Here is a 14,582-nt window from a genome sequence, read left to right on the forward strand (position 1 = left end):
TCACAGGGGCTGTCTAGGAGGTTCTCAGGAGAAAGAACAGTAATTTGAAGGTATGGCTCCTGGTAAGGAATCCTCATAGAATAATGCACAGCTGGGAAAAACAAAGCAGAAAGGCACCTTTTCCCATTCCCAGCCCCCCCCCCCCCCAAGGACCTTGCAAGGACATCAGAGAAGTCTGAGCTAAGCAAAAAAGCTCCTGAAAGGAGGGTTTTACCGCTGCTTTTGGCCACTGACATCTAACGGAGTCAGCTAGTGGGGTTCCTCTATAGGCCTTGCTTCTAGTACCGTGGATGGTTCTGAACATTCGTGTTGTGTGCTTGGACCTGATGCTTCTAGGAACGAATAGCCCCTCCCACAGCCGAGTTTAGTTCTCTGGTTTGGTTTAGTTTGGTTTTTAAGATTTTATTTATTTGAGAGAGAGAAAGAAAGCTAGTATGTGCTCAGAGTGAGAGAAGCAGACTCCCCGCTGAGCAGCAAGCCTGATGCAGGGCTTGATCCCAGGACCGTGGCACTGTGACCTGAGCTGAAGGCAGACAGACGTTCAGCCTCACCCAGGCACCCCTTGGTTCCCTGTTTTTTGCAGGTGTGTGACCACCCTCTCCCTGGTCTGGGGCAGAAGTTGGGGCTTTAGGGCCAGAGAGAGAGGCCAGCCTGGAAAGCAATGTCTGTGTGGGCCGCTGTGCTTTCCCCAGTGTCCGCCCTGTGTTCCCAGAGGGCTGCAGCCAAGTACTTCCCCCACAGTGTCTGACAGTGTCACTATCTGTCCTCAGTCTTGGCAAGACCTTAATTTCAGTCTTCTGCCTCTTGTTTAGGAACATACCACCTGCTAACCTGCTAACCCCAAACCTCCCCAAGCACCAGTGCCCGGGTAATGGGCAGCATGCTGGAGCTGCTGAGAATGTGGGCTCTGAGACCAGCTGCATGGACTCAGACACCACCACTCATCAGCTCTGTGACTTTGGATAATCCACAGCTTCTCCATGCATATGATGAGAATAGTAATAGCACATATTTTCAAGGATTATTTTGAGGATTATATTAGATACTATGCATGAAGGTTTTAAACATGTATAGCACATAGTTCAGCCCCTGGTAAGTTGTAGCTCTTGGTTGCCTATTAAGATACCATGTTGGGGAGATGCTGGTCAGAGGGTACAAACTTCCAGTTAGAGTTTGATAAGTTCTGGGCATCTAACATACAGGACGGTGATTACAGTTAATGATACTATAGATTATACTTGGAAGTTGCTGAGAGAGTACATCATAAATGTTCTCACCATAGAAAAACAAATGATAATTATGTGAGGTGACGGAGGTATTGGCTGACTCCACAGCACTGTGGTAATCATTTTGCAATATGTCCATGTATGAAATCAACACATTGTATACATAATGTTATATATCAATGTTATCTCAGCAAAGCTAGAAAAAAATACAATGTAGAAAATAAAGCATCAAGACACCTGGCTGGCTCTTGACTTCAGGGTCATGAATTTGAGCCCCACGTTGAGGATAGAGATTACTTAAATAAATAAATAATGTTTAAAAAACTTCTTGTAAAAGTAATAAAAAACAAAGCATCTATAAAGTGAAAAGAAAGCAGATATCATGTTATGGTGGGACAATTAGATATCTATCCACATGCAAAAGAATTTAGACTCCTTCCTTATACCATAAACAAAAATTAAAATAGATCAAAAAAAAAAACAAAAAATAAAATAGATCAAAGACCTAAATATAAGAGCTAAATTTAAAGAAAAAGAAAAAAAAACACAGCTCTTAGAAGGAAGTGTATCAGGAAGTCTTTATGACCTTGGAATAGGTAATAGTTTCTTAGATAAGGCACCAAAAGCACAAGCAACCAAAAATATATGGATAAATTGGACTTTATGAGAATTTAAAATTCTGTGCTTCAAAGGAAGACACCATCAGGAAAGTAAAAACAACCCAAAGAATGGGGGAAAATATCTGCAAATCATATATTTGATAAGAGACTTGTATCTAGGAAGACTCTTAAAACTCAGCAATAAAAAGGCAAATGACCCAATCTTAAAATGGGCAAAGGACTTGAATAGTCGTTTATCCAAAGATCTACAGATAGCCAGTAAGCACATAAAAAGATGTCATTAGTCATCAGGAAAATGGAAATCAAACCCACAATGAGATACCACTTCCCATTCACAAGAATGGCTCTAATCAAAAGACAAGTAATAACAAGTGTTGGCAAGAACATGCAAAAATTGGAATCTCATACACTGCTGATGGGAATGTAAAATGGCGTAACCATCATGTAAAACAATCTGGCAGTTGCTCAAAAGCTGCACATAGAATAACCATCTGATTCAGAAATTGCACTTCTGGGTATATAGCCAAAAGAAATGAAAACATGTTCACACAAAAACTTACATATGAATGTTCATAGCAGCATTATTCTTTTTTTTTCTTTTAATTAAGTAAGCTCTACACCCAGCATGGAGCTCAGACTCACCACCCCAAGATTAAAAGTCACGTGCTCTACTGACTGAGCCAGCCAGGCACCCTGCAGCATTATTCTTAATAGCCAAAAAAGTGGAAACAACCAAACATCCAGCGACTGATACATGGATAAAATATGGTATATCCATACAGTGGAGTATTATTCAACCACAAAAATGCATACAGAATGGATGCATACTACAACATAGATGAAATAAATGAACCTTGAAAATATGCTAGGTGAAAGAAGCCACGTTAACACAAAACTTCCAGAATACGCAAATCCACAGACAGAAAATAGATTAATGATTGACAGGAGCTGGTGGAGGAAAGAATGGGGAGTGGCAGCTAATGCTTACAAGGTTTCTTACTGGGTCTGTTCTGGAATTAGTGGTGATCAATGAACAATTTTAAAAAGATTCTTGTTTATTTTTTCATGAGAGGCTCCCTACAGGGAGCCTGATGCAGGACTCGATCCCAGGACCCTGGGATCATGACCAGAGCCAAAGGTAGGTGCTCAAACACTGAGCCATCCAGGTCCCCCAATGCACAATTTTATGAATATACTAGAAGCCACTGAATTATACAGTTTAAAAAGGTGAACTTTATATGTGAATTATATTTTAAGCTGGTGTGTGTGTGTTAATGCCCTATTAGTGCCTTAGGCAGAGGGAGTAAGGATTCCTCTTTCCAGCAGTGCTATTGAGGTCAGCTTGTGTGACGAGGAAAAGACTAGGAGATCGCACGGGGATCAACCAAGCATTCTGACAGCCTGCTCTTGTCACCTCCGTAGCCGGTATCTTGCGGAGGGGAGCATGTGCTGGGGTGAGCTTAGGAGGGAGACTGTATCTGGCCCTCAGGGTATTTTCAGCTGGGGTGCATATCAGGGGACACCCTGAAAGTGCCTCTGGTTCTAAAGCCAACTCTGGGCTTTCAAAGTCTTTAGAGTACTAGTCTAAAAGAGCACCTTTGGGACACCTGGGTGGCTCAGTGGTCCTGTCCTAGGGCGTGATCCTGGGGTCCTGGATTGAGTCCTTTATCAGGCTCCCTGCAGGGAGCCTACTTCTCCCTCTGCCTCTGTCTCTGCCTCTGTGTGTCTCATGAATAAATAAATAAAAGCTTAAAAAATAATAAAAGAGCACCTTTGCCTAAAGAAGAATGTCTGATTTTAAAACATTGAGTGAAGCTTAAAGCCCTTGGTACCATTTCGTCAGTGTGAGCTGTCTTTAATCTAGCAGGTGTGTGCACAGTTGCCCTGTCCTTGAGCACCGCTGGGAAAAGAGTGTGTGTTGTTGACTGTCAAGGTGGTGTTCACCCCTCACTTCTCTTTGACTTGTCATCTGTTCTTAACCAGCCAAAATGAAGCCCAAGTGTACTTTATTTACTGGGATACTAGGTCCAGGTTTGTTTTATAAAAAATTCATAGCACATAGCAGCGGGTCTCACAGATAGGAGGCATTCACTAAGTAATAGGGGGATGGCTGGAGAGTTGGATGGGTTCGTGGGTATTTGTGCAGTAAGCAGTTGTATTTGCTTGTACGTACTTGTATAGTTTGGCTTTTTTTGCCATTGACCTGAGGCCCAGAATTGAAGATTTTTCCCTCACCTTGTTATACACAGACCCGCCGCCACCACCTTTCTGGCATTTATAATTGTGTATGTTCTTTGGGGTCCCAACACCCTGTGACCATGGACTAAGTCTCAGCTCTGTCCCTTTCTCTGCAGGTACCAAAGGCTTAGAATGTTCTCCTTCCACCCCCACCATGAACTCCTACTTTTATAAGTTCATGATCAACCTTCTCAAGAGGTTCAGCAGTGAACGCAAGCTCCTGGAGGCCAGAGGCGCTTTCATCATCAGGTCAGGCGCGGCGCACCTTCTCTTCCTCACACAGCCACGCTTTTTCACTTTACACAGTGCAAGGGGTCCAAGCAACCATTTTCTCTTCCACTTCTCTCCCCTCTTTTTCCTTTGCATTTATTCTTAAAGAAACCGAACCCCCCTTCACACTAGGTTGCTGGTGCTGCCAACACCAGAGAGGTCAATGTCTCCGTTTCTCAAACGAATGAGTAAATTTTTTGTTTGTCGAGACACTGTTTTCCCTTGAGGTTAAATGTCCTCTCAGCACGCCCTTGTTGGAGTCTTTGGGGAAGAAAGTAGGTGAGCCAGATGGAACACGAAACGGCGCTGTGCTCAGGTGCCCAGCCAGCACAGGGTTTGGCCAGAGTTGGTGGTAACAGTTGCTCTGGCAGAGCTGGAATCTTGAGTCATGTGAGCCTGGCCCGGACAGTCAGTCCCAGAGCCCCATCCCCTATTGGCCTCTAGAACTCCCATCACCAGCAGTATGGCCAGGTCTGGCCCTTTGCCTCCTCCTTAGCTCCATGGAGCCGGGGTCACTGAAGAGTGCCCCTCAGGTCACCAAAATCTAGATGGGGCACAGATTTCTTCAGGCTCCCCAGTAAAGCCAGGCAGAAGAGTTTTGGCAAATAGTCTGAGTGGCCTCTAATGCTCTATGGCAGTAGTTCTCAGCCCTGGCTGCCCGTTAGTCACTGAGGGTGACTATTAGTTAATGACTGTTAGTCACTGCCCGATGTGTGAAATAAGCACTTCTAATGTGTTGGGGTACCAAAGCTGGCCGGGGTGCTTGGGGAGCTGACTAGACCAGTGTGGCCCATGGAGTTGGGAGGATTCCCAAGGCTATCTGCGGGCTCTAGGGGTTGAAGGAGGATTGCTGGCAGAGGGTCCAGCCTGTACAGTTAGCAAAGAACATGGAGAGTTCATCTTGCTGTGATTCAGAGGGTAAAGGGGAGAGAGACCCACCTTTGCTGGCCACACCAAGGGTGGAGGCCTCACCCAGAGGCCGGGGGGAGCCACTGAAAGGGCTTGGATGCGGGGGACAGTGAGACAAGATTTTTAAAGATTACTGTGCTGCTGAGAAGAAGGGGTGGGTGGAAAGAGCAAAGTGGATGTGTGGGAGACCAGTTGGGAGGCTGTTGTCCAAGTGGGAGGTGGTGGCTGCTTGGTAGGGGGATGGGAAGAAGCAGCAGTATTGGATAATTTGTAAGAAGTATCATTGATTAATGATCGATTACCTGAGGGCCTGAGAAGACAAGCTGTTGGAATGACACCCAGGACTCTGGTGTGAGCACGGGGTGGATGGTGGTGGCAGTCCCTGCGATGGGAGCTCTAGAAGAGGAGGGAGGGCGGAGTTTTGAGTTTCAGTTTCAGTTTGCTCTGGTGACATCAAAGGAGAGATGAAGAAGCAGGTTGCTATCCTGGACCCTCAAAAGAGGGACCTATGCCCTAGTTACAAATGTGGAAAAGGATAGCATAGTTCTTCCTTCATTTATGTCTCATTCATTCAGCAGATAGTATTACTGAGTACTGACTCTGCCAAGAACAGCTCTTGATGGCTCTGTCCTTGTGGAGCTTTCATTCTTAGGGAATAAGAACAGTCAGTGGTAATAGGGGCAGAGGCGGAAGAGGAGGGGCCTGAAGCAGAGCCCTAGGGAGCTCCAGTGTGTAAAAGAAGAGGAAAGCAAGAACAGAGGCTGAGAAAAAGGGTCCAAGAGGTGGGAAGAAGCAAAAGGGAGTGGCAGGAGACAGTGAGGGGAGATGAGGCCCACAGGGGTCTGCCAGGAGCCATGCCAGGAACCTGCCCAGCCATAAAGGCGAACCGAAGGAAAGAAATGGAGTGAGCAGCCCCTGGCCCCTTCATCTACCACTGCCTGCCAGGGCTCTAGCTCCAGAGCTGAGGGTGGAGTTGAGGGCATAGACCAAAGGACTGAGTTGTAGGAGGAGACAGATCTGCCTGGCCAGAAGGACAAATAGGACCACCGAGTTTTTGCCCCTTGGGAGGAACGGGCTTCTAATGGTCCAGACCACCACAAGGGGTCCCTGTGATGGTAAGAGGCTGTCACGGCCCTCTTGCATTTCTGGGGTCACATAGAGCGGGAGTTCTCAAGCTCAACACTGTTGGCATTGGGGCTGGGTAGTCCTTGGTGGGTGGGACCATCGCATGTGCCCGTCCCGGGGGAACAGCACCCCTGGCCCCCACCCACTGATGTCAGGAGCACCCCCTGCCCTCCCCGCTGGGACTGTCAGAAATGTTTTCCAGCATTGCCAGATGCCCCCTGGGGAGCAAAATCATCCCAGGTGAGAACTGCAGTTACACAGGGACAGAAATGGATTCTTAACCCTGATTGGCCAGACGAGGAAGATTTCTAATTTTACTTCCCACCAAGTTGGACAGTCATTGGGACTAGAGTGGGGATTAGAAGTGGTATAGGAGACCCCCCACCACCACCAGGAGAGCAGTGGTCTGTCCCCACATGAGTGGCAGTTTATATGGTTTTCCAAATTGCAGACGTGTCACTTCTCTTGATGAGCCCTCCTTGCCTGGAAGCCTTTTGGGATCCAGTGGAGAGAGAGGCCTTTGAAGAAGGCATTTACAACTAGTTCCCCTCTGGAGAACTGGACCATAATGGGTTTTTCCATCCTCCAGCAGCGTCACATGCCCCATCAGGGGCCTGGGGAGAGAGAGCTCAGAGCAGTCAACAGCATCCCCAGTCTGCGTCAAGCAGAAGTGTGGGCATCAGGGGCATGCGTGGGTGTTCTCTGCACCCCCTCAGGGACCCAAGGGCTCCGTGAAGCCAGTGGCCCAGTGGCCACTGCTGTGTTCCCATTACAGCCTCCAAAGTAGTGAGACTTTACTTGCTTTGTCTCATGTCTTCTCGGTGTCTTGGGCTGACCAGAATCCTCATTTTGTAGAAGGGAAATGAGACAAAGCCACATGCCTGCCAGGTGTGCTGGGAGCTGAGCGCAGACCCTTGCCCACTGCTAATTCCTCACCCACTGCTTTATCCTTTCTGTGAGATTGCAGAGGCCAGATGCCTTGAGGGGCCCTGCACAGCATGTGGCCCAGGACCACCTGGAGCCCAGCTCTTCAGAGGGTCCAAGGGTCCTCTGGGCCTGTGGGGTCTTCCCTCATCCTTCTGGGGATTTAGATTCTGGCGATCACTCCCTGTTCTGGGGCTCATATCCCTCAGGGACCACAGTGGGACCTCAGGCAGCAAACCTGACCTCCAGGCTGTGCCTCACTGCTATACCACACACCAGCGGTCTCCTGGCCTTTGGCACTGGCACAGGAACCCAGTGGGCTGGGATGGAATGAACCTTGTGGCTGGGCCCCTCACACTTGTCCCTCCCAGTCATCTGCGTCATTTGTCCAGCCTGCCATCCACCTGGAAGCAGCAGCAGCACCTGCTTCCTCTGGGCAGCACTGGCTCTACGGGCTGGCTGCCTGTTAAGCCAGCGTGCCAGGCCACTGCTGACCAGCCTGGTTGTGGTCCCAGCCCACCAGCCTAGGCTCCTGGGGCACACAACACAGTGACAGACATGGAGGAGGCCTTGAAGATGTGCTCTCCTCCTCCTTCCTGTGATCAGACAGGGGGGGTGAGGCCCCTCAGTGAAGTTTGCTGGGAACCAGCCGTCGGGAGTATCAGCCCGCCTGTCTGCTTCTCGTTTCATTTCCTTATTTTTTGCTGATGGCTTTAAAGAGAAGCATAATAATGGTCCGTGCAGACTGCTGATCAGAAACACAGAGCGATTTAACCCCCCCCTCAGGTGTTCCGCAGAGAGAGAAAGAGATTCCTCTGGCGAAGAGTGAAAAGCCACTGTTTCTTCAGTAGTGCGTTTAGCTCAGGGAGCAGGAGTGGTTGCCGTCCAGAGGACAAAAGCGGCCGGAGTTAAAGACAAACATCTGGTGGGCGTCTTGGCGTTGAGGAAGATGCATGATTTCCCTCAGGACCCTGGAGTGTTTCCTCTCCCCCACGCAGCTTTCCCAGGCTGCACCTCCGTGGGGGGGTGGGAATAGGGCCCCCGAACTCCCACCAGGCCCCTGGGCAGGTCGGACCTCCTCTGTGTCTGTGTGGCCTTGTTATCTAGTGGACATAACAGTTTAGTCGCATGTGTATTTTGGGGAGTGGGTAGCTCCAAAGCCTCATCTCATCTAGCCTTGCTGAGATGTACTCTGGCCCAGGCCCTCTCTTAGCTGCAGTTGAGGCTGTGCCCACATGGGGAGGAAGGGGTCGTGGGGTAGAGGCACCAGAGGGGCTCAGATACCCCCCAGCCCTGCCCACTCTTCTCCCCCTTTCTTGGACTCCATGGAAATGGGGCAGATGGGCCTGCCGCAGGTCTGCAGGATGCAGATTAAGATTGGAACTTCTGGAGTCAAAGAGACTTGGGTTCGAATCCCAATTCCTCCAGTTTTGGCCGTTTGGCTGGCTGTTACTATAGTCGTGCCTGCCTCGTCGTCGTTTTGCAGAGAGGGTTACGTAAGACCATGCGCACCGTTGCGCTCGGCACAGCTTGACAAAGGAGAGTTCTTGTTCCGCCTCATGACATGGCCTCTGCCTCCCATGGTGGTCTGTGAGGACGGGAAACCAGACTCCAGAGAGGATGAAATAATTAAACCTTCCGTGCCGAGAGCTGGCCTGGGCGCGCCCGGCCTACAGCCCCGGCACCACGGGCTCCCACCAGCAGCCCGGCCCCAGCCCCATTAAAACAACTCTGTCCCAAGTAGGTGTTGGTGTACATTTCCCTCCTCCAGCCTCTTCCCACCCTCCATGCCAATGCAGCAGAACAAGCGCAGGGCTTGTTTTCCCATGAACCAGGCCACTTATACTCAGTAGAAAGGGAGAGGAGGGAGAAAACGCAGCCTGTTTGATAAACTGATATGAACTGCAGCGTGATCCAACAGCTGTGATCCTTACAAGGCCTGCTTCTGTGCTGGGAAGTGAGTGAGTCTCAGGACGCTCCACTCTGCCCGCCAAGATGGCCCTCTGGCCAGCCGTCCTTTGGCTTAACCAACTGTGCTTCCCCCCCTCCTCTTCCTCCCTGCTGCCTCGCAGAGAGGACTTGCCAGAGAGAGAATGCTTTCTTTTTAACAAGTGCCTGCTGTGAACTCGAAGGCTCCAACCCCAACCAGCCCAGCTGATGGCGGATGAGGCCCTGAGCACCCATCCCGAGGACATGGGTGCCCCTAAGCTGAGAGTGTTTGAAGAGGATGGGCTGGGAGCCCAAGTGGGAGAGCAGGGGCCAGGCGTGGGTCTTCTTCCATGAGACCCGAGCCCAGAGAAGCCCTGAGATAAGGTTTCTGGTTCATTCTGGTGCCCCCTCACCTCTAATACACAAGGGCATCGCAGCCTTTCCAACTCAGCAGATGCTCACAGTCCCTAAAGTGTACCCCTAATCCTCCTGCCCTTGCCCTACTCACCCCCCACTGCATCCCTCCCCCCGCCCCAGGTTTGCATAAAAGCCCTGTGTTTGGTGGGGGAGGAAGGAGGAGTTCGATTGGCTGCTGAGGTAGGTGGTGGGGCAGGGGAGCTAGGGCCTAGGAAGCCACTAGAAACTGGAGTTGTATTTAATTGCATCAGGGGGAGGGCCTCAAGAGAAGAAACTCTATTTCATGCCATAATGGGGAAATTCCACTTTGCTGTCCTCATGTGGTCCACCTGTGAGACAGGCCGTCGGCTGGGGCCAGCTGTGTCACCACTGTGGCTAGGGCAGCCCACTCTGGCTGACCCTCCCACACTCAGCTCCCCTTCTCACTCTGCATCCTCCCAGACCTTTCCAGCCTCTGGAGCTCATTGGCATCGTGTACCCCTCTTACATTGTTCATATGTGCCACTTGACATGCCAGGGGGGCACTAGCCAGGCCCCCCAAAGTCCACTATGCTGATGCTAATGCAAGATGAATCCAAGTTAAGTGGCAAGACCCAGATCCCTGGTTCGAATGGCATTTTAGAAAACTACCTCTGGCCCCCAACCCTCAGGAGAGAACTTCTAAGAGGCCCTACTCGCTTTCTTTCATGCTCCCCTTTAATGGGATGTGTTCTTTGGCTCCAAATACAAATCAATTTCCTTGACGAACATGTGCCAACCAAAGTCTGTATGTATGCTGGAAGGGACCCTGATGCACCTACCCAGAATACAGGTGGGTTTGGATCTTTTATTAGTTTGAAGCCATATTGATTGGGTCCCCAGCTGAGGGGAAAGAGAAGGGACATTGAACAGGGTTGGAGGAATTCTTCCAAGGAATTTCTTTTTTTTTTTTTTTTTTTTTTTTTTTTTTTTTTTTAATTTTTATGATAGTCATACAGAGAGAGAGAGAGAGGCAGAGACATAGGCAGAGGGAGAAGCAGGCTCCATGCACCGGGAGCCCGACGTGGGATTCGATCCCGGGTCTCCAGGATCGCGCCCTGGGCCAAAGGCAGGCGCCAAACCGCTGCGCCACCCAGGGATCCCTTCCAAGGAATTTCTAACCTCTCAGAAGCTTCTCTTCTTGCTGACTTTAAGTCTGCCCAGTCCTGTATGAATCTTCTGAAGGTTTCCACAGTCATCCTTTCCCCAGAGACCAGGGGGCTGGGGTGCTTTTGTGGAGATGCAGGACAGCAAAGGGAGTGTGTGGCAGGAGCTGTTTTGCACAACCAGCTCTTGGCTTTGATCTAACTGGAAACAATGCTGAGAAAACGTGATTGGCAGGGATGATCTGACAGGCCAGGCAAGAGTAAGAGAAGAGTCTGCCCTCAAAAGTAAAATACAAAGATGTCCTTGGGAAGGGCAAAATTCCGGCAGCCCAGAGAGCCCAACCTGATCTGTTTCTGTAGTCTCCTAGCCCATGGAGAGGTGCCACATCCCAGCACCTCACAAGACCATCTGTGACCCAAAAGTGCCCGGGAGGACTGAAGACCTGGAGGCGGGCCAGTGGCTTTGCTCTGCATCCTCCGGGCAGTCTCCACGCTGTCCCTGTAGGGCCCACTGTCACACACACTGGCGCTCCCTGTAAGAAGGGCGTATTTCCTTCTGGAAAATGGGAACCACATGTGGTGGGCCTTGTTAGGCAAGGCTGGGATTAATTAGGTCCTACTGGGGGAGGGAGGAGGAGAGGAAGTGCTGGCCAGAGGGAGCCTGGCTCAGTAGGCGCTGAGGTCTGAGAAGCTTCAGAAGAAAGCATCTCCGTGTTTCAGGGCTCCTCATGGATCCCCATGACTGAGGCCTGGAAGAAGGCCAAGGGTCCGCTCGCTTTAGCAGAGCTTGTGGGAGGTTAGAGGTCACAGATGAACTTGTTGGGGGGTGGTGTTAGGGGTGACCCAAGCAGCCCTCCTGCCACGGAGCCAGCCGTCCCCCACGCACCTCGAGGCTCCTGGAGGGGATGAGCACTCGGGTGGACCGGCAGGAAGCTCATCTGTGCCCATCACACGCCATCCCTTGGACTCCCCGTCGTGCAGGTGCTGGCAGCTGCAGAGTTCTTTCCAGCTGCAGATTAAAGGCACTTTCTTGTAGTCTCCACACCTAAGAAGCATCAGCTCCCCAGCCCGTAGCTCAGGCAGCCTGCGGGGCGGGGGTGACTGTCAGGAACTGTTGTCAGTGGCTGAGAACTTGATAATGAATTTCCTTCTGAAGTTTGAGAGGTTTTCCAGATGGACTGGACAGTACTCTCTGAATCTGTTTATACTTTACCTAAGGATGCCAAGAAACTAACAAAGTTTTGACCTTGGTAAGTCAGACAGCTTAGTTAATTAGCAAGTAGCTGATGAGTATCATAATATAATATCTCAACAAAACAGTGACAGGAATTGGCCCCTAGAAACCGCTTCCATCCTCCTGCCTCCTTGGGGTAGGGCTGCATCTGTGCCAGGACAGACAAAAGGTGTCCTTGGTTTTAAAGGTGCTTCTGAACTCCTAGAACAGCAGTTCTAGAGTGTGTCCCGTTCACCCATCGTAGAGTGCTTCTTAGGAAGTTCTTTCTTTTATCATGGTGTCATTTTAGCTCAGGTTTTCTGGGGTGCCCCTGTGTGGGTTTTTCCCTCTCTCCCCACAGCATTTTCCTTTAGCAGGTAGCCATGAAGAACACACACACACACCATGCCCCTGTCTTCCGAAAAATATAGAGGAGGTCTCTATCATGTGCAGTTTCTGAAAGGCCATTCAGACCAGCCTCTCCTTCCACATAGAAGGAGGGTTCCTGTCTCAGCATATATGATGAGGACCCTCACCTGGGAGAACCTTTGTGCAGAATTCAGCCTCAGGAGGCAAGCACAAACCCATGTGAAGTCCCTACGATCCACAGGGAAAGGCACTTTGTAACCCAGGCTGTGATGGCCCACCGAAGAGGCTCTTGGGATCCAAAGTGGATAATGGAACTTCCTTTAAAAGTTTGCAGTTTCACCTTCCAGGAACGCCCTCAGCCCAAGTCCTGGGACATGTTCCATGCTCCCTACTCCAGGGGGCTGCTGTACAGTGGTCCAGAGACCCCAGAGCTGAGTATCTTGGCTATCTTACAGATTGGGTGGTAGAGGCCCTTTGGGAAAACTGCCCAGTTTTCACTCTGGACTCTGCTTTTCCTCAGCCCTCATGAAAATTAAGCTGTGCTCTCTTGTGGCGTCTCCCTTTCACCCAGGGTCGTTAACCCACAGAAAATCCCCACCAAGACCCATCCTGATGTGGCCGCAGCCGCCTCCTCTATGAGGGCGCTCATCCTGCTAGCTACCGCCTCCCATACAGAAGTGAAACGCTGAGTCTAGGTGTCCTTTCCTGTCTTCCTTCTGGGCCTCGGCCTCCTGCCGTCCATTATCGTGGCCTACTTCCGGTCTATATTTAGATGACATAATCTCATTGGAACTGCCTGGCACTTGGACAATGAGTATCTTTCTTGGTCTAAATCTCTGTTTTGACTTGCTCAGGAGGACTTGTCTCACCCCCTCCTTATCCCAGATTATTTGTGCTGCCTCTGCCTCATCACAGTTGCTTGCACCTTCTGTGTCGGCCTCTCTCTGAAGCTGAGCTGAGATGGATTTCAGGTGCCTCCAGAGTCTTCCCTCATTTCTTTCCAGTCCCCTGCCGCCAAGCATCCCATGCTGTTTATTTTGAGCCTTGTCTCTCTTTCCTCTCGGAGGCTGCTTTCCCATGTGCTTGGTGTTCTGTGGGAAAATGCTCTCCATTTCCTCAGAGGGGGCTCCAGCTCTCACATAGGACGAGTTTCCTGAATGTGGGGACATCTCAGCCTCTTTATTGTGCACCCCCAGATTGCTGCTGCCTTAGTCCATAATGACACTCCCACTTGCACTTCACCCTCAGCCTTGTGGTCAGTAGACACATGCCATGGGGTGGACCCCTGTGCCCTAGACTGCCGTCTGCATTTCCCTCCCCGTGAGGGAAGAATGGCCTTCATGTGGCTTCAAAGAAGACCATGCCCAGGAGCTCTGACTTGTTTACTGCTTGTTCTGGCATCTCTCTGGCACAACCCTCTTCCTTTCTCAAGCATGTACCACTCTGCATCAGTGCCCCAGATCTGTCTTCTTCCCTTCTCCTGACCAGGGCAGTGCAGCAGCCCTCCCTCCCTCCCATGCAGCCTGGGTGCCTGTGATGCCTTTGTCAATGTAGATTTTTCACTGAAGAACAACATACTATCTAAACATGCACAAATCATAAGGGTACTACCGCTCACTTATTTTTCACTAATTGTCTACTCCCACATAACGAGCACTCTATCAAGAAGTAGAGCATTTCCGGCACCCAGAGGTCCCTTTTGTGTCTCCTTCCTTCCAGTTATGACCCCTCTCCTCCTCCCCAGAGAAGCTGCTACCCTGACCTCTATCGCTATAGGGTTTGTTTTGCCTGGTTTTGAACTTTATATAAATAGAATCGTGCAGTTCAGACATTTCTGAGGTGGCTGCATCAGTGTCCACGCCCCCAGCCATGTATGAGAGCTCCAGTGGCTCACATCCTCACCAGCGCCTGGTGTCATTATTCTTTGCTTTTAACCATTCTGGCAGGTGTGTGGTGGTGGTATCACCGTGTGGCTTTAATTTGTGTTTCGCTGAAGCCTAAGGAGAACTCCTCTTTGCTTACTGGCCTTTTGGATACTCTCTTTTGTGATGAGCCTCTTCAGGTTATTTCTGCATTGGGTTTTTGATGCTTATTGATTTGTGAAAGTTTTTTTATATATTCTAGATCCAAGTCTTTCTCGGATGTGTATACTATAGTTATCTTCTCCTACACTGTGGCATGCTTCATCATTCTCTTAATGGTATCTCTTGTTAAATAG

At 50.0% G+C, this 14,582-nt stretch overlaps 1 protein-coding gene across 1 annotated transcript in view; it reads left to right on the forward strand.

The window, feature by feature from the left end:
• Positions 1-14,582, forward strand: part of VAC14 (VAC14 component of PIKFYVE complex) — a 100,974-nt gene that overhangs the window by 57,446 nt on the left and 28,946 nt on the right. Inside the window, exon 14 of the mRNA XM_072818087.1 lies at positions 4,201-4,333. Coding sequence (XP_072674188.1) covers positions 4,201-4,333 — 133 coding nt within the window. The remainder of the gene's footprint in view (positions 1-4,200; positions 4,334-14,582) is intronic.

This window comes from Canis lupus, chromosome 3 (assembly GCF_048164855.1).
Source record: "Canis lupus baileyi chromosome 3, mCanLup2.hap1, whole genome shotgun sequence".
In the NCBI taxonomy this organism is placed as follows: Eukaryota; Metazoa; Chordata; class Mammalia; order Carnivora; family Canidae; genus Canis; species Canis lupus.